Raw genomic sequence first — 23650 nt, forward strand, 5'->3', positions numbered from 1 at the left:
GTCACCTGTTGGTTAAGGGCTGGTCACCTGTTGGTTAAGGGCTGGTCACCTGTTGGTTAATGGCTGGTCACCTGTTGGTTAAGGGCTGGTCACCTGTTGGTTAAGGGCTGGTCAGTCAGCATTTCACTGTGAGGTCTACACCTGTTGGTTAAGGGCTGGTCACCTGTTGGTTAAGGGCTGGTCACCTGTTGGTTAAGGGCTGGTCACCTGTTGGTTAAGGGCTGGTCACCTGTTGGTTAAGGGCTGGTCACCTGTTGGTTAAGGGCTGGTCACCTGTTGGTTAATGGCTGGTCACCTGTTGGTTAAGGGCTGGTCACCTGTTGGTTAAGGGCTGGTCACCTGTTGGTTAAGGGCTGGTCACCTGTTGGTTAAGGGCTGGTCACCTGTTGGTTAAGGGCTGGTCACCTGTTGGTTAAGAGCTGGTCAGTCAGCATTTCACTGTGAGGTCTACACCTGTTGGTTAAGGGCTGGTCAGTCAGCATTTCACTGTGAGGTCTACACCTGTTGGTTAAGGGCTGGTCAGTCAGCATTCCACTGTGAGGTCTACACCTGTTGGTTAAGGGCTGGTCAGTCAGCATTTCACTGTGAGGTCTCCACCTGTTGGTTAAGGGCTGGTCAGTCAGCATTTCACTGTGAGGTCTACACCTGTTGGTTAAGAGCTGGTCAGTCAGCATTTCACTGTGAGGTCCACACCTGTTGGTTAATGGCTGGTAAGTCAGCATTTCACTGTGAGGTCAGTCAGCATTTCACTGTGAGGTCTACACCTGTTGGTTAAGGGCTGGTCAGTCAGCATTTCACTGTGAGGTCTACTACACCTGGTGGTTCAGGGCCGGTCAGTCTGCATTTCACTGTGAGGTCTACACCTGTTGGTTAAGGGCTGGTCAGTCAGCATTTCACTGTGAGGTCTACACCTGTTGGTTAAGAGCTGGTCAGTCAGCATTTCACTGTGAGGTCTACACCTGTTGGTTAAGGGCTGGTCAGTCAGCATTTCACTGTGAGGTCTACACCTGTTGGTTAAGGGCTGGTCAGTCAGCATTTCACTGTGAGGTCTACACCTGTTGGTTAAGAGCTGGTCAGTCAGCATTTCACTGTGAGGTCTACACCTGTTGGTTAAGGGCTGGTCAGTCAGCATTTCACTGTGAGGTCTACACCTGTTGGTTAAGGGCTGGTCAGTCAGCATTTCACTGTGAGGTCAGTCAGCATTTCACTGTGAGGTCTACACTTGTTGGTTAAGAGCTGGTCAGTCAGCATTTCACTGTGAGGTCTACACCTATTGGTTAAGGGCTGGTCAGTCAGCATTTCACTGTGAGGTCTACACCTGTTGGTTAAGGGCTGGTCAGTCAGCATTTCACTGTGAGGTCTCCACCTGTTGGTTAATGGCTGGTCACCTGTTGGTTAAGGGCTGGTCACCTGTTGGTTAAGGGCTGGTCACCTGTTGGTTAATGGCTGGTCACCTGTTGGTTAAGGGCTGGTCACCTGTTGGTTAAGGGCTGGTCAGTCAGCATTTCACTGTGAGGTCAGTCAGCATTTCACTGTGAGGTCTCCACCTGTTGGTTAATGGCTGGTCACCTGTTGGTTAAGGGCTGGTCACCTGTTGGTTAAGGGCTGGTCACCTGTTGGTTAAGGGCTGGTCACCTGTTGGTTAAGGGCTGGTCACCTGTTGGTTAAGGGCTGGTCACCTGTTGGTTAATGGCTGGTCACCTGTTGGTTAAGGGCTGGTCACCTGTTGGTTAAGGGCTGGTCACCTGTTGGTTAAGGGCTGGTCACCTGTTGGTTAAGGGCTGAAACTAGGGTGAAGGCTACTGTACGGTTCCCTCTGGTCAGATTATAGAGAGGGAACAGAGAACTGTATGTAGATTAACTCTTTCCCAATGACAATAGAGAGGGAACAGAGAACTGTATGTAGATTAACTGTTTCACCAATGACAATAGAGAGGGAACAGAGAACTGTATGTAGATTAACTGTTTCACCAATGACAATTTGCCGAATGTCGGCCAACTCTCTCCCGCTGCCGGCCACTGGACTTCCTGTCATCACCATATTTGGTAGTGAGTGGAAATGCAAACCGGATGCTTCACATTTCTTCATGGGGTGAACCATCTGGCTCGTTGTTCTGTGTTTCCAGGGTGACAGAGAGACGTTTGAGAACTACTACAGGAAACAGAGGAAAAAACAGGCCAGGCTGGTGCTGCAGCCCCAGTCTAATATGGTGAGGAGGGTTCCCCTCTCTATCTGTTCCCCTCTCTATCTGTTCCCCTCTCTATCTGTTCCCCTCCTCTATCTGTTCCCCTCCTCTATCTGTCCCCCTCTCTATCTGTCCCCCTCTCTATCTGTCCCCCTCTCTATCTGTTCCCCTCTCTATCTGTTCCCCTCTCTATCTGTTCCCCAGTCTCTATCTGTTCCCCTCTCTATCTGTTCCCCTCTCTATCTGTTCCCCTCTCTATCTGTTCCCCTCTCTATCTGTTCCCCTCCTCTATCTGTTCCCCTCTCTATCTGTTCCCCTCCTCTATCTGTTCCCCTCTCTATCTGTTCCCTCCTCTATCTGTTCCCCTCCTCTATCTGTTCCCCTCCTCTATCTGTTCCCCTCCTCTATCTGTTCCCCTCCTTCTTCTATCTGTTCCCCTCCTCTATCTGTTCCCCTCCTCCCTCTGTTCCCCTCCTCTTTCTGTCTCTGTGTTCCCCTTCTCTTGTTCTCATCCCCTGATCAGTAGTTCCAAACCTCTGTCTATAATGTGTGTTGTTTCCTGGTCCAGCAGGAGACCGTGGAGGGTTACCGGCGCTACTTCAACCAGATCGTAGGCTTCTTCCTGGTGGAGGACCACGTTCTGCACTCCACACAGGGACTGTTGACCAGAGCCTTTACTGATGAACTGTGGAACATGGCCCTGTCTAAGATCACTGCCGTGCTCCGCACACACTCTGTGAGTACACACACACACACACACACACACACACACACACACACACACTAAATACACAACCACACTCTGTGAGTACACACACACTAAATACACAACCACACACACACACTCTGTGAGTACACACACTAAATACACAACCACACTCTGTGAGTACACACACACGCACACACACACACAGCCTCACAGTACACACACACACACACAACCACACTCTGTGAGTACACACACACACTAAATACACAACCACACTCTGTGAGTACACACACACACACACACACACTAAATACACAACCACACTCTGTGAGTACAGCTAACACACCCCTGGATGTGAGGGGGAGTGAGTGTCCTGGCTCGACAAGGTCTGTGGGGTCATGGAGTGCTCAGCCCTGTGGAGTGCTCAGCCCTGTGGAGTGCTCAGCCCTGTGGAGTGCTCAGCCCTGTGGAGTGCTCAGCCCTGTGTTCTAGCAGGGGCTAAAGCCCTTATCAGTTTTACCATTGAAAGTGTTCTAGCAGGGGGCTAAAGCCTCTTATCAGTGGGAGAGGACCAGGGTAGCAGTCACACTAACCCTAGCAGGGGGCTAAAGCCTCTTATCAGTGGGAGAGGACCAGGGTAGCAGTCACACTAACCCTAGCAGTGGGGGGCTAAAGCCTCTTATCAGTGGGAGAGGACCAGGGTAGCAGTCACACTAACCCTAGCAGGGGGCTAAAGCCTCTTATCAGTGGGAGAGGACCAGGGTAGCAGTCACACTAACCCTAGCAGGGGGCTAAAGCCTCTTATCAGTGGGAGAGGACCAGGGTAGCAGTCACACTAACCCTAGCAGGGGCTAAAGCCTCTTATCAGTGGGAGAGGACCAGGGTAGCAGTCACACTAACTTATCAGTGGGAGAGGACCAGGGTAGCAGTCACACTAGCTGTAGGGTTTGACCAGGCCTAGCAGGGGGCTAAAGCCTCTTGTCAGTGGGAGAGGACCAGGGTAGCAGTCACACTAAGTCAGCACAAAGCCTCTTATCAGTGGGAGAGACCAGGGGGTCACACTAAAAGGGGGCCTCTTATCAGTGGGAGAGGACCAGGGTAGCAGTCACACTAACCCTAGCAGGGGCTAAAGCCTCTTATCAGTGGGAGAGGACCAGGGTAGCAGTCACACTAACCTAGCAGGGGCTAAAGCCTCTTATCAGTGGGAGAGGACCAGGGTAGCAGTCACACTAACCCTAGCAGGGGGCTAAAGTCTCTTATCAGTGGGAGAGGACCAGGGTAGCAGTCACACTAACCCTAGCTGTAGGGTTTGACCAGGCCTAGCAGGGGGCTAAAGCCTCTTGTCAGTGGGAGAGGACCAGGGTAGCAGTCACACTAACCCTAGCAGGGGGCTAAAGCCTCTTATAATCAGTGGGAGAGGACCAGGGTAGCAGTCACACACAGGGGGCTAAGCCCTTATCAGTGGGAGGGTTTGACCAACCCCTAGCAGGGGCTGCTAGGGGGCTGACTCTTATCAGTGGGAGAGGACCAGGGTAGCAGTCACACTAACCCTAGCAGGGGGCTAAAGCCTCTTATCAGTGGGAGAGGACCAGGGTAGCAGTCACACTAACCCTAGCAGGGGGCTAAAGCCTCTTATCAGTGGGAGAGGACCAGGGTAGCAGTCACACTAACCCTAGCAGGGGGCTAAAGCCTCTTATCAGTGGGAGAGGACCAGGGTAGCAGTCACACTAACCCTAGCAGTAGGGTTTGACCAGGTCACTAGCAGGGGCTAAAGCCTCTTATCAGTGGGAGAGGACCAGGGTAGCAGTCACACTAACCCTAGCAGGGGCTAAAGCCTCTTATCAGTGGGAGAGGACCAGGGTAGCAGTCACACTAACCCTAGCAGGGGCTAAAGCCTCTTATCAGTGGGAGAGGACCAGGGTAGCAGTCACACTAACCCTAGCAGGGGCTGAAAGCCTCTTATCAGTGGGAGAGGACCAGGGTAGCAGTCACACTAACCCTAGCAGGGGCTAAAGCCTCTTATCAGTGGGAGAGGACCAGGGTAGCAGTCACACTAACCCTAGCAGGTCACACTAACCCTAGCAGGCGGGCTAAAGCCTCTTATCAGTGGGAGAGGACCAGGGTAGCAGTCACACTAACCCTAGCAGTAGGGTTTGACCAGGCCTAGCAGGGGGCTAAAGCCTCTTATCAGTGGGAGAGGACCAGGGTAGCAGTCACACTAACCCTAGCAGGGGGCTAAAGCCTCTTATCAGTGGGAGAGGACCAGGGTAGCAGTCACACTAACCCTAGCAGGGGGCTAAAGCCTCTTATCAGTGGGAGAGGACCAGGGTAGCAGTCACACTAACCCTAGCAGGGGGCTAAAGCCTCTTATCAGTGGGAGAGGACCAGGGTAGCAGTCACACACACTAAAGCCTCTTATCAGTGGGAGAGGACCAGGGTAGCAGTCACCTAGCTAGCAGGGGCTAAAGCCTCTTATCAGTAGGAGAGGACCAGGGTAGCAGTCACACTAACCCTAGCTGTAGGGTTTGACCAGGCCTAGCAGGGGGCTAAAGCCTCTTATCAGTGGGAGAGGACCAGGGTAGCAGTCACACTAACCCTAGCAGGGGCCTAAAGCCTCTTATCAGTGGGAGAGGACCAGGGTAGCAGTCACACTAACCCTAGCAGTAGGGTTTGACCACTAACCCTAGCAGGGGCTAAAGCCTCTTATCAGTGGGAAGGACCTCTTATCAGTGGGAGAGGACCAGGGTAGCAGTCACACTAACCCTAGCAGGGGGCTAAAGCCTCTTATCAGTAGGAGAGGACCAGGGTAGCAGTCACACTAACCCTAGCAGGGGGCTAAAGCCTCTTATCAGTGGGAGAGGACCAGGGTAGCAGTCACACTAACCCTAGCTGTAGGGTTTGACCAGGCCTAGCAGGGGGCTAAAGCCTCTTGTCAGTGGGAGAGGACCAGGGTAGCAGTCACACTAACCCTAGCAGGGGGCTAAAGCCTCTTATCAGTGGGAGAGGACCAGGGTAGCAGTCACACTAACCCTAGCAGTAGGGTTTGACCAGGCCTAGCAGGGGGCTGAAGCCTCTTATCAGTGGGAGAGGACCAGGGTAGCAGTCACACTAACCCTAGCAGGGGGCTAAAGCCTCTTATCAGTGGGAGAGGACCAGGGTAGCAGTCACACTAACCCTATTAGGGGGCTAAAGTCTCTTATCAGTGGGAGAGGACCAGGGTAGCAGTCACACTAACCCTAGCTGTAGGGTTTGACCAGGCCTAGCAGGGGGCTAAAGCCTCTTATCAGTGGGAGAGGACCAGGGTAGCAGTCACACTAACCCCTAGCAGGGGTAGGCCTCTTTTGACCAGGGGTCACACTAACCCTAGCAGGGGCTAAAGCCTCTTATCAGTGGGAGAGGACCAGGGTAGCAGTCACACTAACCCTAGCAGGGGCTAAAGCCTCTTATCAGTGGGAGAGGACCAGGGTAGCAGTCACACTAACCCTAGCAGCAGGGGGCTAAAGCCTCTTATCAGTGGGAGAGGACCAGGGTAGCAGTCACACTAACCCCTAGGGTTTGACCAGGTAGGGGGTTTGACCAGCAGTCACACTAACCCCTAGCAGGGGCTAAAGCCTCTTATCAGTGGGAGAGGACCAGGGTAGCAGTCACACTAACCCTAGCAGGGTTTGGGCTAGCAAAGCCTCTTATCAGTGGGAGAGGACCAGGGTAGCAGTCACACTAACCTAGCCTAAAGCAGTGGGAGAGGGGGTCACACTAACCCTAGCAGGGGGGTTTGACCAGGCCTAGCAGGGGGCCAGCCTCTTATCAGTGGGAGAGGACCAGGGTAGCAGTCACACTAACCCTAGCAGTAGGGTTTGACCAGGCCTAGCAGGGGCTAAAGCCTCTTATCAGTGGGAGAGGACCAGGGTAGCAGTCACACTAACCCTAGCAGGGGCTAAAGACCAGCAGTCACACTAACCCTAGCAGGGGGCTAAAGCCTCTTATCAGTGGGAGAGGACCAGGGTAGCAGTCACTAACCCACAGTAGGGTTTGACCAGGCCTAGCAGGGGCCAAAGCCTCTTATCAGTGGGAGAGGACCAGGGTAGCAGTCACACTAACCCTAGCAGGGGCTAAAGCCTCTTATCAGTGGGAGAGGACCAGGGTAGCAGTCACACTAACCCTAGCAGGGGCTAAAGCCTCTTATCAGTGGGAGAGGACCAGGGTAGCAGTCACACTAACCCTAGCAGTAGGGTTTGACCAGGCCTAGCAGGGGCTAAAGCCTCTTATCAGTGGGAGAGGACCAGGGTAGCAGTCTAACACTAACCCCTAGCAGGGGGCTAAAGCCTCTTATCAGTGGGAGAGGACCAGGGTAGCAGTCACACTAACCCTAGCAGGGGGCTAAAGCCTCTTATCAGTGGGAGAGGACCAGGGTAGCAGTCACACTAACCCTAGCAGGGGGCTAAAGCCTCTTATCAGTGGGAGAGGACCAGGGTAGCAGTCACACTAACCCTAGCAGGGCTAAAGCCTCTTATTGACCAGGCCTAGCAGGGGGCTAAAGCCTCTTATCAGTGGGAGAGGACCAGGGTAGCAGTCACACTAACCCTAGCAGGGGGCTAAAGCCTCTTATCAGTGGGAGAGGACCAGGGTAGCAGTCACACTAACCCTAGCAGGGGGCTAAAGCCTCTTATCAGTGGGAGAGGACCAGGGTAGCAGTCACACTAACCCTAGCTGTAGGGTTTGACCAGGCCTAGCAGGGGGCTAAAGCCTCTTATCAGTGGGAGAGGACCAGGGTAGCAGTCACACTAACCCTAGCAGTAGGGTTTGACCAGGCCTAGCAGGGGGCTAAAGCCTCTTATCAGTGGGAGAGGACCAGGGTAGCAGTCACACTAACCCCTAGGGTTTGCAGTAGGGGCTAAAGCCTCTTATCAGTGGGAGAGGACCAGGGTAGCAGTCACACTAACCCTAGCAGTAGGGTTTGACCAGGCCTAGCAGGGGGCTAAAGCCTCTTATCAGTGGGAGAGGACCAGGGTAGCAGTCACACTAACCCTAGCAGGGGGCTAAAGCCTCTTATCAGTGGGAGAGGACCAGGGTAGCAGTCACACTAACCCTAGCAGTAGGGTTTGACCAGGCCTAGCAGGGGGCTAAAGCCTCTTATCAGTGGGAGAGGACCAGGGTAGCAGTCACACACTAGCTAACCAGGCCTAGCAGGGGGCTAAAGCCTCTTATCAGTGGGAGAGGACCAGGGTAGCAGTCACACTAACCCTAGCAGGGGGCTAAAGCCTCTTATCAGTTGGAGAGGACCAGGGTAGCAGTCACACTAACCCTAGCAGTAGGGTTTGACCAGGCCTAGCAGGGGCTAAAGCCTCTTATCAGTGGGAGAGGACCAGGGTAGCAGTCACACTAGGGTTTGACCAGGCCCTAGCAGGGGCTAAAGCCTCTTATCAGTGGGAGAGGACCAGGGTAGCAGTCACACTAACCCTAGCAGGGGGCTAAAGCCTCTTATCAGTGGGAGAGGACCAGGGTAGCAGTCACACTAACCCTAGCAGTAGGGTTTGACCAGGCCTAGCAGGGGGCTAAAGCCTCTTATCAGTGGGAGAGGACCAGGGTAGCAGTCACACTAACCCTAGCAGGGGGCTAAAGCCTCTTATCAGTGAGAGAGGACCAGGGTAGCAGTCACACTAACCCTAGCAGTAGGGTTTGACCAGGCCTAGCAGGGGGCTAAAGTCTCTTATCAGTGGGAGAGGACCAGGGTAGCAGTCACACTTAGCAGCAGGGGCTAAAGCCTCTTATCAGTGGGAGAGGACCAGGGTAGCAGTCACACTAACCCTAGCAGGGGCTAAAGCCTCTTATCAGTGGGAGAGGACCAGGGTAGCAGTCACACTAACCCTAGCAGGGGCTAAAGCCTCTTATCAGTGGGAGAGGGGGCATAAAGCCTCTTATCAGTGGGAGAGGACCAGGGTAGCAGTCACCCTAGCAGGGGCTAAAGCCTCTTATCAGTAACCCTAGCAGGGGGCTAAAGCCTCTTATCAGTGAGAGAGGACCAGGGTAGCAGTCACACTAACCCTAGCAGTAGGGTTTGACCAGGCCTAGCAGGGGGCTAAAGTCTCTTATCAGTGAGAGAGGACCAGGGTAGCAGTCACACTAACCCTAGCAGTAGGGTTTGACCAGGCCTTTGTTGGCCCCTGGGACCCTGTGAGACCCCGTGAGTCCCAGGCTGTGAGACCGCGTGAGTCCCAGGCTGTGAGACCGCGTGAGTCCCAGGCTGTGAGACCGCGTGAGTCCCAGGCTGTGAGACCGCGTGAGTCCCAGGCTGTGAGACCCCGTGAGTCCCAGGCTGTGAGACCCCGTGAGTCCCAGGCTGTGAGACCCCGTGAGTCCCAGGCTGTGAGACCCCGTGAGTCCCAGGCTGTGAGACCCCGTGAGTCCCAGGCTGTGAGACCCCGTGAGTCCCAGGCTGTGAGACCCCGTGAGTCCCAGCTCTGGGATATCACCACCATCATCCCTGACTGATGTCCAATCGCCCCTGATACCTCTTTCTCCACACTTCTGAGCTCACAGCTCTGTTACCATAGTCACACTAGTTCAACTGCTGTTCTTGTTCCAGTCTGTCCCCATCAATCTGTCCCCATGAGGCCAGTCTGTCTCCATGAGGCCAATCTGTCCCCATGAGGCCAATCTGTCTCCATGAGGCCAGTCTGTCTCCATGAGGCCAGTCTGTCTCCATGAGGCCAGTCTGTCTCCATGAGGCCAGTCTGTCTCCATGAGGCCAGTCTGTCTCCATGAGGCCAGTCTGTCCCCATTGGGCTGCAATGCCCTGAGGTCTTCATTAGACCAGTGGAGCCCTGCTCAATGCTGCTCACTGGGAGGGCCTGCCAGGAACAAGGGCCTAGATACCACTTATCATTCCTAACACCAAGGCTTCTAGATACCACTTATCATTCCTAACACCAAGGCTTCTAGATACCACTTATCATTCCTAACACCAAGGCTTCTAGATAAACCCTTATCATTCCTAACACCAAGGCTTCTAGATAAACCCTTACCATTCCTGACACCAAGGCTTCTAGATAAACCCTTACCATTCCTGACACCAAGGCTTCTAGATAAACCCTTACCTCACCCAGAAGGCTGGGAGTAACACTTTCCTTTTCCCTTTTGATTGTGATGGACTTCCGCCCCCCGTCTTCCTTTCCAGTCGTACTGCAGTGATCCTGACCTGGTGCTGCAGCTGAAGAACCTCATTGTCATATTTGCAGACACATTACAGGTGAGTCTTGTCCAGCTCTTCAGACTGGGTGATAAGATAGTATGAATTAAACCTAGAGCTCTTATAAGGTATGAGTGAAGCAGCTGTTGTTGTCTGTTAATGTTCTGTATTATGTTGTGTTCCGTGTTCCATGTTCTGTGTTCCGTGTTCTGTGTTCTGTGTTCTGTGTGGACCCCAGGAAGAGTAGCTGCTGCTTTCACAACAGCTAATGGGGGATCCTGATCCAATACCCAAGCAGTTTGGTCATTAACCAGTGGAGCAGATTGTGATGCCTCTGGTTTGTAACCTCCCCCTCTCTCTCTCCAGGGTTATGGCTACCCAGTGAACAGACTGTTTGACCTGCTGTTTGAGATCAGAGACCAGTACAATGAAACTTTGCTGAAGAAATGGGCTCTGGTGTTCAGGGAGATCTTTGAACTGGACAACTACAGCCCTATCCCCGTAGAGACTGAAGAAGAGTACAAGTCTGTCGTTAGTAGATTCCCCTTCCACGACGCAGAAATTGAAAAGGTGTGTCCTTCATTCAACACCCTTTATTGTAAAAACGGACTAACTTCACGACATCGAGATGCGATGGGAATGTCAACTGCTTGGAAATGTCAATGGTCTATATGCTCCTTATAGAGGTCCAAGGGGTTAAATAACCTGGGTTGTAAAGTCAACAGTCTATATCCTCCTTATAGAGGTCCAAGGGGTTAAATAACCTGGGTTGTAAAGTCAACAGTCTATATGCTCCTTATAGAGGTCCAAGGGGTTAAATAACCTGGGTTGTAAAGTCAACAGTCTATATGCTCCTTATAGAGGTCCAAGGGGCTTCAGTTAAATAACCTGGGTTGTAAAGTCAACAGTCTATATCCTCCTTATAGAGGTCCAAGGGGCTTCAGTTAAATAACCTGGGTTGTAAAGTCAACAGTCTATATGCTCCTTATAGAGGTCCAAGGGGTTAAATAACCTGGGTTGTAAAGTCAACAGTCTATATCCTCCTTATAGAGGTCCAAGGGGTTAAATAACCTGGGTTGTAAAGTCAACAGTCTATATGCTCCTTATAGAGGTCCAAGGGGCTTCAGTTAAATAACCTGGGTTGTAAAGTCAACAGTCTATATCCTCCTTATAGAGGTCCAAGGGGCTTCAGTTAAATAACCTGGGTTGTAAAGTCAACAGTCTATATGCTCCTTATAGAGGTCCAAGGGGCTTCAGTTAAATAACCTGGGTTGTAAAGTCAACAGTCTATATGCTCCTTATAGAGGTCCAAGGGGTTAAATAACCTGGGTTGTAAAGTCAACAGTCTATATGCTCCTTATAGAGGTCCAAGGGGTTAAATAACCTGGGTTGTAAAGTCAACAGTCTATATCCTCCTTATAGAGGTCCAAGGGGTTAAATAACCTGGGTTTAAATAACCTAGTTGTAAAGTCAAATCTGGGTTATAAAGTCTCAGTCTATTCCTTATAGAGGTCCAAGGGGCTTCAGTTAAATAACCTGGGTTGTAAAGTCAACAGTCTATATGCTCCTTATAGAGGTCCAAGGGGGGTTAAATAACCTGGGTTGTAAAGTCAACAGTCTATATGCTCCTTATAGAGGTCCAAGGGGTTAAATAACCTGGGTTGTAAAGTCAACAGTCTATATGCTCCTTATAGAGGTCCAAGGGGTTAAATAACCTGGGTTGTAAAGTCAACAGTCTATATCCTCAAGGGGTTATAGGGTTGTAAAGTCACAGTCTATATGCTCCTTATAGAGGTTAAATAACCTGGGTTGTAAAGTCAACAGTCTATATGCTCCTTATAGAGGTCCAAGGGGCTTCAGTTAAATAACCTGGGTTGTAAAGTCAACAGTCTATATGCTCCTTATAGAGGTCCAAGGGGCTTTAAATAACCTGGGTTGTAAAGTCAACAGTCTATATGCTCCTTATAGAGGTCCAAGGGGTTAAATAACCTGGGTTGTAAAGTCAACAGTCTATATGCTCCTTATAGAGGTCCAAGGGGTTAAATAACCTGGGTTGTAAAGTCAACAGTCTATATGCTCCTTATAGAGGTCCAAGGGGCTTCAGTTAAATAACCTGGGTTGTAAAGTCAACAGTCTATATGCTCCTTATAGAGGTCCAAGGGGTTAAATAACCTGGGTTGTAAAGTCAACAGTCTATATGCTCCTTATAGAGGTCCAAGGGGTTAAATAACCTGGGTTGTAAAGTCAACAGTCTATATGCTCCTTATAGAGGTCCAAGGGGGTTAAATAACCTGGGTTGTAAAGTCAACAGTCTATATGCTCCTTATAGAGGTCCAAGGGCTTCAGTTAAATAACCTGGGTTGTAAAGTCAACAGTCTATATGCTCCTTATAGAGGTCCAGGGGGTTAAATAACCTGGGTTGTAAAGTCAACAGTCTATATGCTCCTTATAGAGGTCCAAGGGGTTAAATAACCTGGGTTGTAAAGTCAACAGTCTATATGCTCCTTATAGAGGTCCAAGGGGTTAAATAACCTGGGTTGTAAAGTCAACAGTCTATATGCTCCTTATAGAGGTCCAAGGGGGGTTAAATAACCTGGGTTGTAAAGTCAACAGTCTATATGCTCCTTATAGAGGTCCAAGGGGTTAAATAACCTGGGTTGTAAAGTCAACAGTCTATATGCTCCTTATAGAGGTCCAAGGGGTTAAATAACCTGGGTTGTAAAGTCAACAGTCTATATGCTCCTTATAGAGGTCCAAGGGGTTAAATAACCTGGGTTGTAAAGTCAACAGTCTATATGCTCCTTATAGAGGTCCAAGGGGTTAAATAACCTGGGTTGTAAAGTCAACAGTCTATATCCTCCTTATAGAGGTCCAAGGGGTTAAATAACCTGGGTTGTAAAGTCAACAGTCTATATGCTCCTTATAGAGGTCCAAGGGGTTAAATAACCTGGGTTGTAAAGTCAACAGTCTATATGCTCCTTATAGAGGTCCAAGGGGTTAAATAACCTGGGTTGTAAAGTCAACAGTCTATATGCTCCTTATAGAGGTCCAAGGGGTTAAATAACCTGGGTTGTAAAGTCAACAGTCTATATCCTCCTTATAGAGGTCCAAGGGGCTTCAGTTAAATAACCTGGGTTGTAAAGTCAACAGTCTATATGCTCCTTATAGAGGTCCAAGGGGCTTCAGTTAAATAACCTGGGTTGTAAAGTCAACAGTCTATATGCTCCTTATAGAGGTCCAAGGGGTTAAATAACCTGGGTATGTAAAGTCAACAGTCTATATAGAGGTCCAAGGGGTTAAATAACCTGGGTTGTAAAGTCAACAGCATAGACTCCTTATAGAGGTCCAAGGGGTTAAATAACCTGGGTTGTAAAGTCAACACTATATGCTCCTTATAGAGGTCTGTTAAATAACCTCAGTAAAGTCAACATTCTATATGCTCCTTCAGGTCAAGGGGCTTCAGTTAAATAACCTGGGTTGTAAAGTCAACAGTCTATATCCTCCTTATAGAGGTCCAAGGGGTTAAATAACCTGTTGTAAAGTCAACAGGTGTAAAGTCAAGGGGTTAAACAGTCTCAAATATCTATATGCTCCTTATAGAGGTCCAAGGGGTTAAATAACCTTGTTGTAAAGTCAGTCCATTGGGCGTTAAATAAATAACCTGGGTTGTAAAGTCAACAGGTATGCTCCTTATAGAGGTCCAAGGGGTTAAATAACCTGGGTTGTAAAGTCAACAGTCTATATCCTCCTTATTAAATAACCTGTGTTGTAAAGTCAACAGTCTTGTTGTCTATTTCAGTTAAATAAGAGTCTGTCTCTAGGGGTACAAGGGTTAATAACCTGGTTGAGTCTCTATCCCCTTATAGAGGTCCAAGGGGTTAGTAACCTGGGTTGTAAAGTCAACAGTCTATATCCTCCTTATAGAGGTCAACAGTCTATATGCTCCAGGGGTTAAATAACCTGGGTTGTAAAGTCAACAGTCTATATGCTCCTTATAGAGGTCAGTTAAATAACCTGGGGTAAAGTAAGTCTATATGCTCCTTATAGAGGAGGGGTCAGTTAAATAACCTGGGTTGTAAAGTCCTATACTAGAGGTCCCTCAACAGTCTATATGCTCCTTATAGAGGTCCAGGGTTAAATAACTGGGAGTCTGTTCCCTCTAAATAAAGTCCCTAGTACAGGGGTTAATAACTGGGGTAAAGTCTCTATTCCTCTATAGAGGTCCCTAGTAAGGGTAAAGTTAATAACTGGGAGTCAGTTAAATAACCTGTTCCCTCACTAGGGTCCCTAGTACAGGGGTTAAATAACCTGGTTGTAAAGTCTGTTCCTTATAGAGGTCCCTAGTTAAATAAGGGTTAAAGTCAACTGGGAGTCTATATGCTCCTTATAGAGGTCCCTAGTAAGGGTTAAATAACCTGGGTTGTAAAGTCTGTCTATATCCCTCCTTATAGAGGTCCCCAAGGGGTTAAATAACCTGGGTCTGTTCCAGTCTATATCCTATCTCTATAGGGTCCTAGTACAGGGTTAAATAACTGTAAAGGAGTCTATATCCCTCACTAGGGTCCCTAGTACAGGGGTTAAATAACCTGGGTTGGTCAACAGTCTATTCCCTCAAGGGGTTAAATAACTAGGGTCCCTATAGTACAGGGTTAAATAACCTGGGTTGTAAAGTCAACAGTCTATTCCCTCATAGGGTCCCAAGGGGCTTCAGTTAAATAACCTGGGTTTAATAACTCTATATGTCAGAGCCAAGGGGCTTTAACCCTAAACTAGGGTCCCTTATAGGTCCAAGGGGTTAAATAACCTGGGTTGTAAAGTCAACAGTCTATATGCTCCTTATAGAGGTCCTGTTAAATAACCTGGGTTCTAGGGTCCCTTATAGAGGTCCACAGGGGTTAATAACCTGGGGAGTCTGTTCCTCCTTATAGAGGTCCCAACAGGGTTAAATAACTGGGAGTCTGTTCTCCTCATAGAGGTCCCTAGTTAAATAACCTGGGGTTAAAAGTCAACAGTCTATATGCTCCTTATAGAGGTCCCAAGGGGTTAAATAACCTGGGTTGTAAAGTCACTATAGGGTCCTTATAGTCCAGGGGTTAAATAACCTGGGTTGTAAAGTCAACAGTCTATATGCTCCTTATAGAGGTCCCTAGTACAGGGGTTAAGTCTATACTTATAGGGTCCAAGTCAGAGCCTGGCTGTAAAGTCCCTCTATAGGGTCCTTATAGAGGTCCAGGGGTTAAATAACCTGGGTTGTAAAGTCAACAGTCTATATCCTCTTATAGGGTCCCTAGTAAGGGGTTAAATAACCTGGGTTGTTCAACCTCTATATGCTCCTTATAGAGGTCCAAGGGGTTAAATAACCTGGGGAGTCTATATCCTCCTTATAGGGTCCAAGGGGCTTCAGTTAAATAACCTGGGTTGTAAAGTCAACAGTCTATATGCTCCTTATAGTCCAAGGGGTTAATAACCTGGGGATTTGTTGTCTCCCAACAGCAAGGATGTCTCAGTCTGTGCCTCTACTCAGGTCAAAGGTTCCCTACGCCAGTCTGAAGTTAATAGTCACTGCTCGCAGGTGAGTCAGATCACCGGCTGCTTCTCAAATCACTAGGGTCCCTAGTAGTCCATTGGGGTTGAAAAATAACTGGGAGTCGTTAGGGACACCTGGCGGTTGTATCCTCACTGTGGGTCAGTCTTAACGTCTTGTTGTGTGCTATTTGTTAATAACTGGGAGTCTGTTCCCTCACTAGGGTCCCTAGTACAGGGTTAATAACTGGGAGTCTGTTCCCTCACTAGGGTCCCTAGTACAGGGGTTAATAACTGGGAGTCAGAGCCTGGCTGGTCCCTCACTAGGGTCCCTAGTACAGGGGTTAATAACTGGGAGTCTGTTCCCTCACTAGGGTCCCTAGTACAGGGTTTAATTACTGGGAGTCAGAGCCTGGCTGTTCCCTCACTAGGGTCCCTAGTACAGGGGTTAATAACTGGGAGTCAGAGCCTGGCTGTTCCCTCACTCGGGTCCCTAGTACAGCGGTTAATAACTGGGAGTCAGAGCCTGGCTGTTCCCTCACTAGGGTCCCTAGTACAGGGTTAATAACTGGGAGTCTGTTCCCTCACTAGGGTCCCTAGTACAGGGGTTAATAACTGGGAGTCAGAGCCTGGCTGTTCCCTCACTAGGGTCCCTAGTACAGGGGTTAATAACTGGGAGTCTGTTCCCTCACTAGGGTCCCTAGTACAGGGGTTAATAACTGGGAGTCAGAGCCTGGCTGTTCCCTCACTAGGGTCCCTAGTACAGGGGTTAATAACTGGGAGTCTGTTCCCTCACTAGGGTCCCTAGTACAGGGGTTAATAACTGGGAGTCAGAGCCTGGCTGTTCCCTCACTAGGGTCCCTAGTACAGGGGTTAATAACTGGGAGTCTGTTCCCTCACTAGGGTCCCTAGTACAGGGTTTAATTACTGGGAGTCAGAGCCTGGCTGTTCCCTCACTAGGGTCCCTAGTACAGGGGTTAATAACTGGGAGTCAGAGCCTGGCTGTTCCCTCACTAGGGTCCCTAGTACAGGGTTTAATTACTGGGAGTCAGAGCCTGGCTGTTCCCTCACTAGGGTCCCTAGTACAGGGGTTAATAACTGGGAGTCAGAGCCTGGCTGTTCCCTCACTAGGGTCCCTAGTACAGGGGTTAATAACTGGGAGTCTGTTCCCTCACTAGGGTCCCTAGTACAGGGTTAATAACTGGGAGTCTGTTCCCTCACTAGGGTCCCTAGTACAGGGGTTAATAACTGGGAGTCAGAGCCTGGCTGTTCCCTCACTAGGGTCCCTAGTACAGGGGTTAATAACTGGGAGTCAGAGCCTGGCTGTTCCCTCACTAGGGTCCCTAGTACAGGGGTTAATAACTGGGAGTCTGTTCCCTCACTAGGGTCCCTAGTACAGGGGTTAATAACTGGGAGTCTGTTCCCTCACTAGGGTCCCTAGTACAGGGGTTAATAACTGGGAGTCAGAGCCTGGCTGGGCTTGTTGGGCAGATCACGTCTGGGTCTCCAAAAGTTTAAAGTGTTGATAGGTGACAGAATGCGGTCGTGCCATTAAATATTTGGCAGTTATTACTCTTACAGAATTTCCACGTGGGCGAAGATATTTGAAATTTAATCAAAGCCTATTGTATGATAAGTTGTTTTTAACCAGGACAGAATCATTTTATAACTGCCTTTTCCAACAGAGCATTCCAGTTGAGGTTTATTGATGTAGTCAGAGGACTGTTATTAGCGTGTTTTAGCCACTTCTATACAAATGACAGATTATCAGACACTCGACAAGGTCTGATTTCATTATTACTGAAACAGGACCCAAGGTGGTAAATATAAAGATCCAGTCCATTAAAGAAAATTGGAGACCTCTTACACTTCATTTGTTGTGATGCAAAAAATTCTAGCATGATACATAGAATTAAAAAGGTATTATTGGATATTATTCATCCTAATCAGTTTTTTTTACATGGACGATCCATTGGAGATGATATAAGACAAGTACTGGAAACAATAGAATGCTATGAAACGTCTGGGAAACCAGGTCTGGTTTTCATAGCTTTGAAAAGGCTTTTGATAAAGTACGACTGGAATTTATATATAAATGCCTGGACTGTTTTAATTGAGGAGAATCTCTTATACAATAGGTTAAAGGTATAGTAACCTACCTATAGTAAGTGTAAAATAGTAAATAATGACCACTTCTCAGAAAGTATTAAACTTTCGTGGAGTAAAACAAGGTTGTCCACTTTCGGCATATCTATTTGTTATGGCCGTCAAAATGTTACCTATTAAATCAGATCCAACAATAACATCAATGGGCTAGAAATCCGGGGTTTCAAAACAAAGGTCATTGTATACAGATTCACGTTTTCTTTTAAAACCACAATGTTGATCCCTCCACAACCTCATAGAGGATCTAGATACTTGTTCTAACCTCTCTGGATTCCAACCAATATTACGTATTAGATCACACAGAAATACAACCTTTACATTTACCGTGTAGTTCACCAATAAAATGGTCTGACGGTGAAGTAGACATACTTTATTCATTTCCCGAATGAAATTAATACATTTTTGTAGAAAGTTATGAAAAATAGATAAGATCTTGCTACCATGGAAAGGAAAATAACTGTCTATTTGTGTTAATTCCCTGATTAACTCTTTAGTCATATCCAAGTTTACCTATTTGCGTCCTGCATCTACACCCGATGACTTGTTTTTTACATTATATGAGCAAAAAAATATTCCATTTTATTTTGAATGGCAAGCCAGACATATAATGAATATGAATTCAGAGGGCAGAAATGATTAAATATGAAAGCATTAGACCTCTCACTGAAGGCTTCAGTTATACAAAAGCTATACTTTAAATTCGAACTGGTTCTCTAGCAGGTTAGGAAAAATGTCTCACCCAAGTGTTCAAGAATGTCCTTTTCCCCTTTATTCAGATTACAACCTCTCACTTTCGGTTATTTGGAAATGAAATCATCTCAAAGATATCGCTATTTTTAGAACAAGTCATAGAAAGTTGGTTGAAATTTCAGTTTAATCCACCAGAAGACAGAACAAATATCAGAAACAATATTATGGTTATACTCAAATATATTAATTGATTAACTAATTGATTGTTTATGTAAAAATGTTTACAATCTTTGTAAATTAAATCATTAATAGGACTGGTGTCACACAAAAATATATGGAAAAGTTCTATCCAAAATTACAACCAACTAATTGCAGCATTCGCGCTAAAACGGAAGAGGCAAGTGGAAAGGGGAGAAAGTAGGGAATTTGTCGGCCGGCATTAAAGACCTGCATTGGTTTCAGGAAATGGTGAAAAATAAAGTATAATGCTTTCATTTAAGGACCAAGAAATGTACTGTTGTGCCATATAGATTCCTAAATAGTTCGGAAGAGATTTTCAATGTACCGATTCCATGACACATGGTTTATGAATTGATACACAAAACACAAAACTTTGAATTTATTTAAATTGTTCACAATTCTTGCCAAAAAAAAACATATATATATATATATATATACAGTATATTGGAAATACAACAATCCCAGCTCTGCAGATTTTGACAGAATCATTTGATTATTTGTTGTGGTACTGTCCATATGTAGCTTGTTTTTTGGTCGCAGGTTCAGGAACGGCTCCGCAAATAGCATCTGCTGGGTGATCTGAAAAGTCAATCGATCAATAATTAAAATACTGTTAATCGAAACATGTTATCTTTTCATTTACAATCTGTAGAAACTATATCGAGAATAGAAAAGTTGAGAACTTTTGTGAAACTTCTCTTGTCGTTTTGTTTTGGTTGTGTTTGTTTCCAGCTGGACGGAGATCGACGACATGCTCCGTAAATCCACCAACCTGTTGTTGACGAGGACACTGAGTGGCTGTCTACAGAACCTCATCAAGAAACCCCATATAGGACTAACTGAGGTACAGTACATTATTCCCTACATGACCGAAAGTATGTGGACACCTGCTCGTCCAACATCTCATTCCAAAATCATGGCCATTAATATGGAGTTGGTCCCACCCCATCACCCACTCTACTGAGAACGCTTTCTACTAGATGTTGGAACATTGCTATGGGAACTTGCTTTCCAATGTTTGTCTATGGAGATTGCATAGGTGTGCGTGCTCGATTTTATACACCTGTCAGCAATGGGTGTGGCTGAAATAGCCGAATCCACTAATTGAAAGGACAGTTTATTAAGTACAAGTCAAATTGTATTAGTCACATGCCCCGAATAACAACCTTATACTGACATGATTATTCACAAGCCCCTAACCAACAATGCAGTTTAAAAAATATGAATAAGAAATAAAAGCAACAAGTAATTAAAGAGCAGCAGTAAAATAACAGTAGCGAGACTATATACAGGGGGTACCGGTACAGAGTCAATGTGGAGGCTATATACAGGGGGTACCGGTACAGAGTCAATGTGGAGGCTATATACAGGGGGTACCGGTACAGAGTCAATGTGCGGGGGCACCGGTTAGTCGAGGTAATTGAGGTAATATGTACACGTAGGTAGAGTTATCAAAGTGACTATATACATAGATAATAACAGTGGCATAAAAAGTGTGTGTGGGGGGGCAATGCAGATAGTCTTGGTAGCCATTTGATTAGATGTTCAGGAGTCTTATGGCTTGGGGGAAGAATCTGTTTAGAAGCCTCTTGGACCTAGACTGGGCACTCCCGTACCGCTTGCTGTGCGGTAGCAGAGAGAACAGTTTAGGGTGGCTGGAGTCTTTGACAATTTTTATGGCCTTCCTCTGACACCGCCTGGTATAGAGGTCCTAGATGGCAGGAAGCTTGGCCCCCAGTGATGTACTGGGCTGTTCACACTACCCTCTGTAGTGCCTTGTGGTCGGAGGCTGAGCAGTTGCTGTACCAGGCAGTGATGCAACCAGTCCGGATGCTCTTGATGGTGCAGCTGTAGAACCTTTTGAGGATCTGAGGACCCATGCCAAATCTTTTCAGTCTCCTGAGGGGGAGTCTGTTTTGTTGTGCCCTCTTCTCGACTGTCTTTGTGTGCTTGGACCATGTTAAATTGTTAGTGATGTGGAACTTGAAGCTTCACTACAGCCCGTCGATGAGAATGGGGACGTGCTCGGTCCTCCTTTTCCTGAAGTCCACAATCATCTCCTTTGTCTTGATCACGTTGAGGGAGAGGTTGTTATTCATGCACCACACGGCTCTGACCTCCTCCCTATAGGCTGTCTCGTCGTTGTCGGTGATCAGGCCTACCACTGTTGTGTCATCAGCAAACTTTTTAATGATGGTGTTGGAGTCGTGCCTGGCCGTGCAGTAATGAGTGAACAGGGAGTACAGGAGGGGGCTGAGCACACACTCCTGAGGGGCCCTGTGTTGAGGATCAGCGTGGCGGATGTGTTGTTACCTACCCTTACCACCTGGGGGCGGCCTATCTAGTACAGGGTTGGACCCACCAGAAAAGCTTGAATTCTTCAGGACATGGATTTCGGATCGCTGCGTACCGTTGACGCCAGGCAGGATGTGTCTTTCCCCTCTCCTCCCCTCTATCCCTGGGACTAATCCTGACACTTCCATGACTCAACAGGAACCAGGATTTGTCGCAATGCTTTTCCACTCCTCAGTTGTCCAGTGTTGGTGAAGGCGTTTCCATTGGAGTCGCTCCTTCTTGTTTTTAGCTGATAGGAACCCGGTCCTCTGCTGCAATAGCCCATCCGTGAAAAAGACCGATATGTTGGGCTTTCCGAGATCCCGTTCTGAACACACCTTTTATACTGCACCGTTATTTGTCTGTTTGTGGCTCACCTGTTAGCACCTGTTAGCACCTGTTAGCACCTGTTAACTTGCACGAATCTTGTGATATCACACCTGTATTTAGGGATGTTTCTCCCATCTCTGCACAGCTGTTTTCAGGGATTCTCTCCATAGAATCCCGGAATTCAAGCTTTTTGATGGGGTTCAAATCCAGGCTCTGGCTGGGCCACTCAAGGACATTCAGAGACTTGTCCCAAATCCACTCCTGTGTTGTCTTGGCTGAGTGCTCTGGAGCAGGTTTTCATCACGGATCTCTCTGTACTTTTCTCCGTTCATCTTTCCCTCGATCCTGACTAGTCTCCCAGTCCCTGCCCCTGAAAAACATCCACACGGCATAATGCTGCCACCACCATTCTTCACCGTAGGTATGGTGCCAGGTCTCCTCTAGACTTGGCATCAGACCATAGAATCTTTTTTACTGAGTAGTAGCTTTCGTCTGGCCACTCTACCACCCAGGAATGGTTAAGAAGAAATGCTGGACTGCTCTGGAGTGGCCAGAGAAGAGTCCAGATCTGAATCACATCCAAAACCTATGGTGAGATCTGACAACAGCAGTTGGTGGAGGGCTTGAAACATTGGAGGGCACCACCTGAAACATTGACAATTAGAGCAGTTGGTGGAGGGCACCACCTGAAACATTGACAATTAGAGCAGTTGGTGGAGGGCACCACCTGAAACATTGACAATTAGAGCAGTTGGTGGAGGGCACCACCTGAAACATTGACAATTAGAGCAGTTGGTGGAGGGCACCACCTGAAACATTGACAATTAGAGCAGTTGGTGGAGGGCACCACCTGAAACATTGACAATTAGAGCAGTTGGTGGAGGGCACCACTTGAAACATTGACAATTAGAGCAGTTGGTGGAGGGCACCACCTGAAACATTGACAATTAGAGCAGTTGGTGGAGGGCACCACCTGAAACATTGACAATTAGAGCAGTTTGTTGCTGAGGGACGAATGGTCAGTAGAAAGGTGCAGCTCATTGATGGCTAAAGGAAGCTTGTTGTCAGTTTTCTTGGCCTAAGGCCACCAAGTACTAGCTCAGGGGTGCTAATAATTGTAAACCTAAGTTTACTAAAAAAAAAAAAAAAATACAAAAATGGTTCTGCAAGGTGTGGTGACCAAAATATTTTTGTTTTCTATTTCATCTTATTTGAAAAGGAATAATTTAAGAAAAGTGTAAGGTTGTTGATATATTTTCCTGTTGACCCTGTTGGTCCCATCTCTCTTTGTGTTACAGTTGGTCCAGATCATCATTAACACAACCCACCTGGAGCAGGCCTGTAAATACCTGGAGGACTTCATCACCAACATCACCAACGTCTCACCTGAGACCGTGCACACCACGCGGCTCTACGGACTTTCCACCTTTAAGGTAGGAAATCCTTGGGTTATTTTCTGTCTGAATTCTCCACCAGTGTTTCTACTTCACTAAACTTGATATAACTATTAAACCAACCAAAACTTTTAAGGTATATTCATTAGTCTCTTCTCTTGTGTTGCCGCTGGAATAAGGGAATTGTCATAAACTTTACAGAGCTTTCAGTACTTCAGCGTAGTTCATCAACGTGTACTGACGTAGTCTTACCTGGCGTTCAGCTCATTCTGTCAGTAGTAACCTCCGTAGTCTTACCTGGTGTTCAGCTCATTCTGTCATTAGTAACCTCTGTAGTCTTACCTGGTGTTCAGCTCATTCTGTCAGGAGTAACCTCCGTAGTACTGACGTGTTGGCGTTCCCTGTCTGTAGTAACCTCCGTAGTCTTACCTGGTGTTCAGCTCATTCTGTCAGGAGTAACCTCCGTAGTCTTACCTGGTGTTCAGCTCATTCTGTCTGTAGTAACCTCCGTAGTCTTACCTGGCGTTCAGCTCATTCTGTCAGTAGTAACCTCCGTAGTCTTACCTGGTGTTCAGCTCATTCTGTCATTAGTAACCTCTGTAGTCTTACCTGGTGTTCAGCTCATTCTGTCATTAGTAACCTCTGTAGTCTTACCTGGTGTTCAGCTCATTCTGTCTGTAGTAACCTCCGTAGTCTTACCTGGCGTTCAGCTCATTCTGTCAGTAGTAACCTCCGTAGTCCTGACGTGTTGGTGTTCAGCTCATTCTGTCAGTAGTAACCTCCGTAGTCTTACCTGGTGTTCAGCTCATTCTGTCATTAGTAACCTCCGTAGTCTTACCTGGTGTTCAGCTCATTCTGTCATTAGTAACCTCCGTAGTCTTACCTGGCATTC

General features: G+C 47.6%; 1 protein-coding gene across 1 annotated transcript in view; it reads left to right on the forward strand.

Moving 5' to 3' along the window:
• Window positions 1-23650, forward strand: part of exoc6 (exocyst complex component 6) — an 89687-nt gene that overhangs the window by 12700 nt on the left and 53337 nt on the right. Inside the window, exons 4-10 of the mRNA XM_065016188.1 lie at window positions 2127-2210; window positions 2755-2922; window positions 10070-10141; window positions 10448-10679; window positions 15575-15653; window positions 19433-19544; window positions 22663-22797. Coding sequence (XP_064872260.1) covers window positions 2127-2210; window positions 2755-2922; window positions 10070-10141; window positions 10448-10679; window positions 15575-15653; window positions 19433-19544; window positions 22663-22797 — 882 coding nt within the window. The remainder of the gene's footprint in view (window positions 1-2126; window positions 2211-2754; window positions 2923-10069; window positions 10142-10447; window positions 10680-15574; window positions 15654-19432; window positions 19545-22662; window positions 22798-23650) is intronic.

The sequence above is a fragment of the Oncorhynchus nerka genome, unplaced genomic scaffold (genome assembly GCF_034236695.1).
Source record: "Oncorhynchus nerka isolate Pitt River unplaced genomic scaffold, Oner_Uvic_2.0 unplaced_scaffold_1095, whole genome shotgun sequence".
Lineage (NCBI taxonomy): Eukaryota > Metazoa > Chordata > Actinopteri > Salmoniformes > Salmonidae > Oncorhynchus > Oncorhynchus nerka.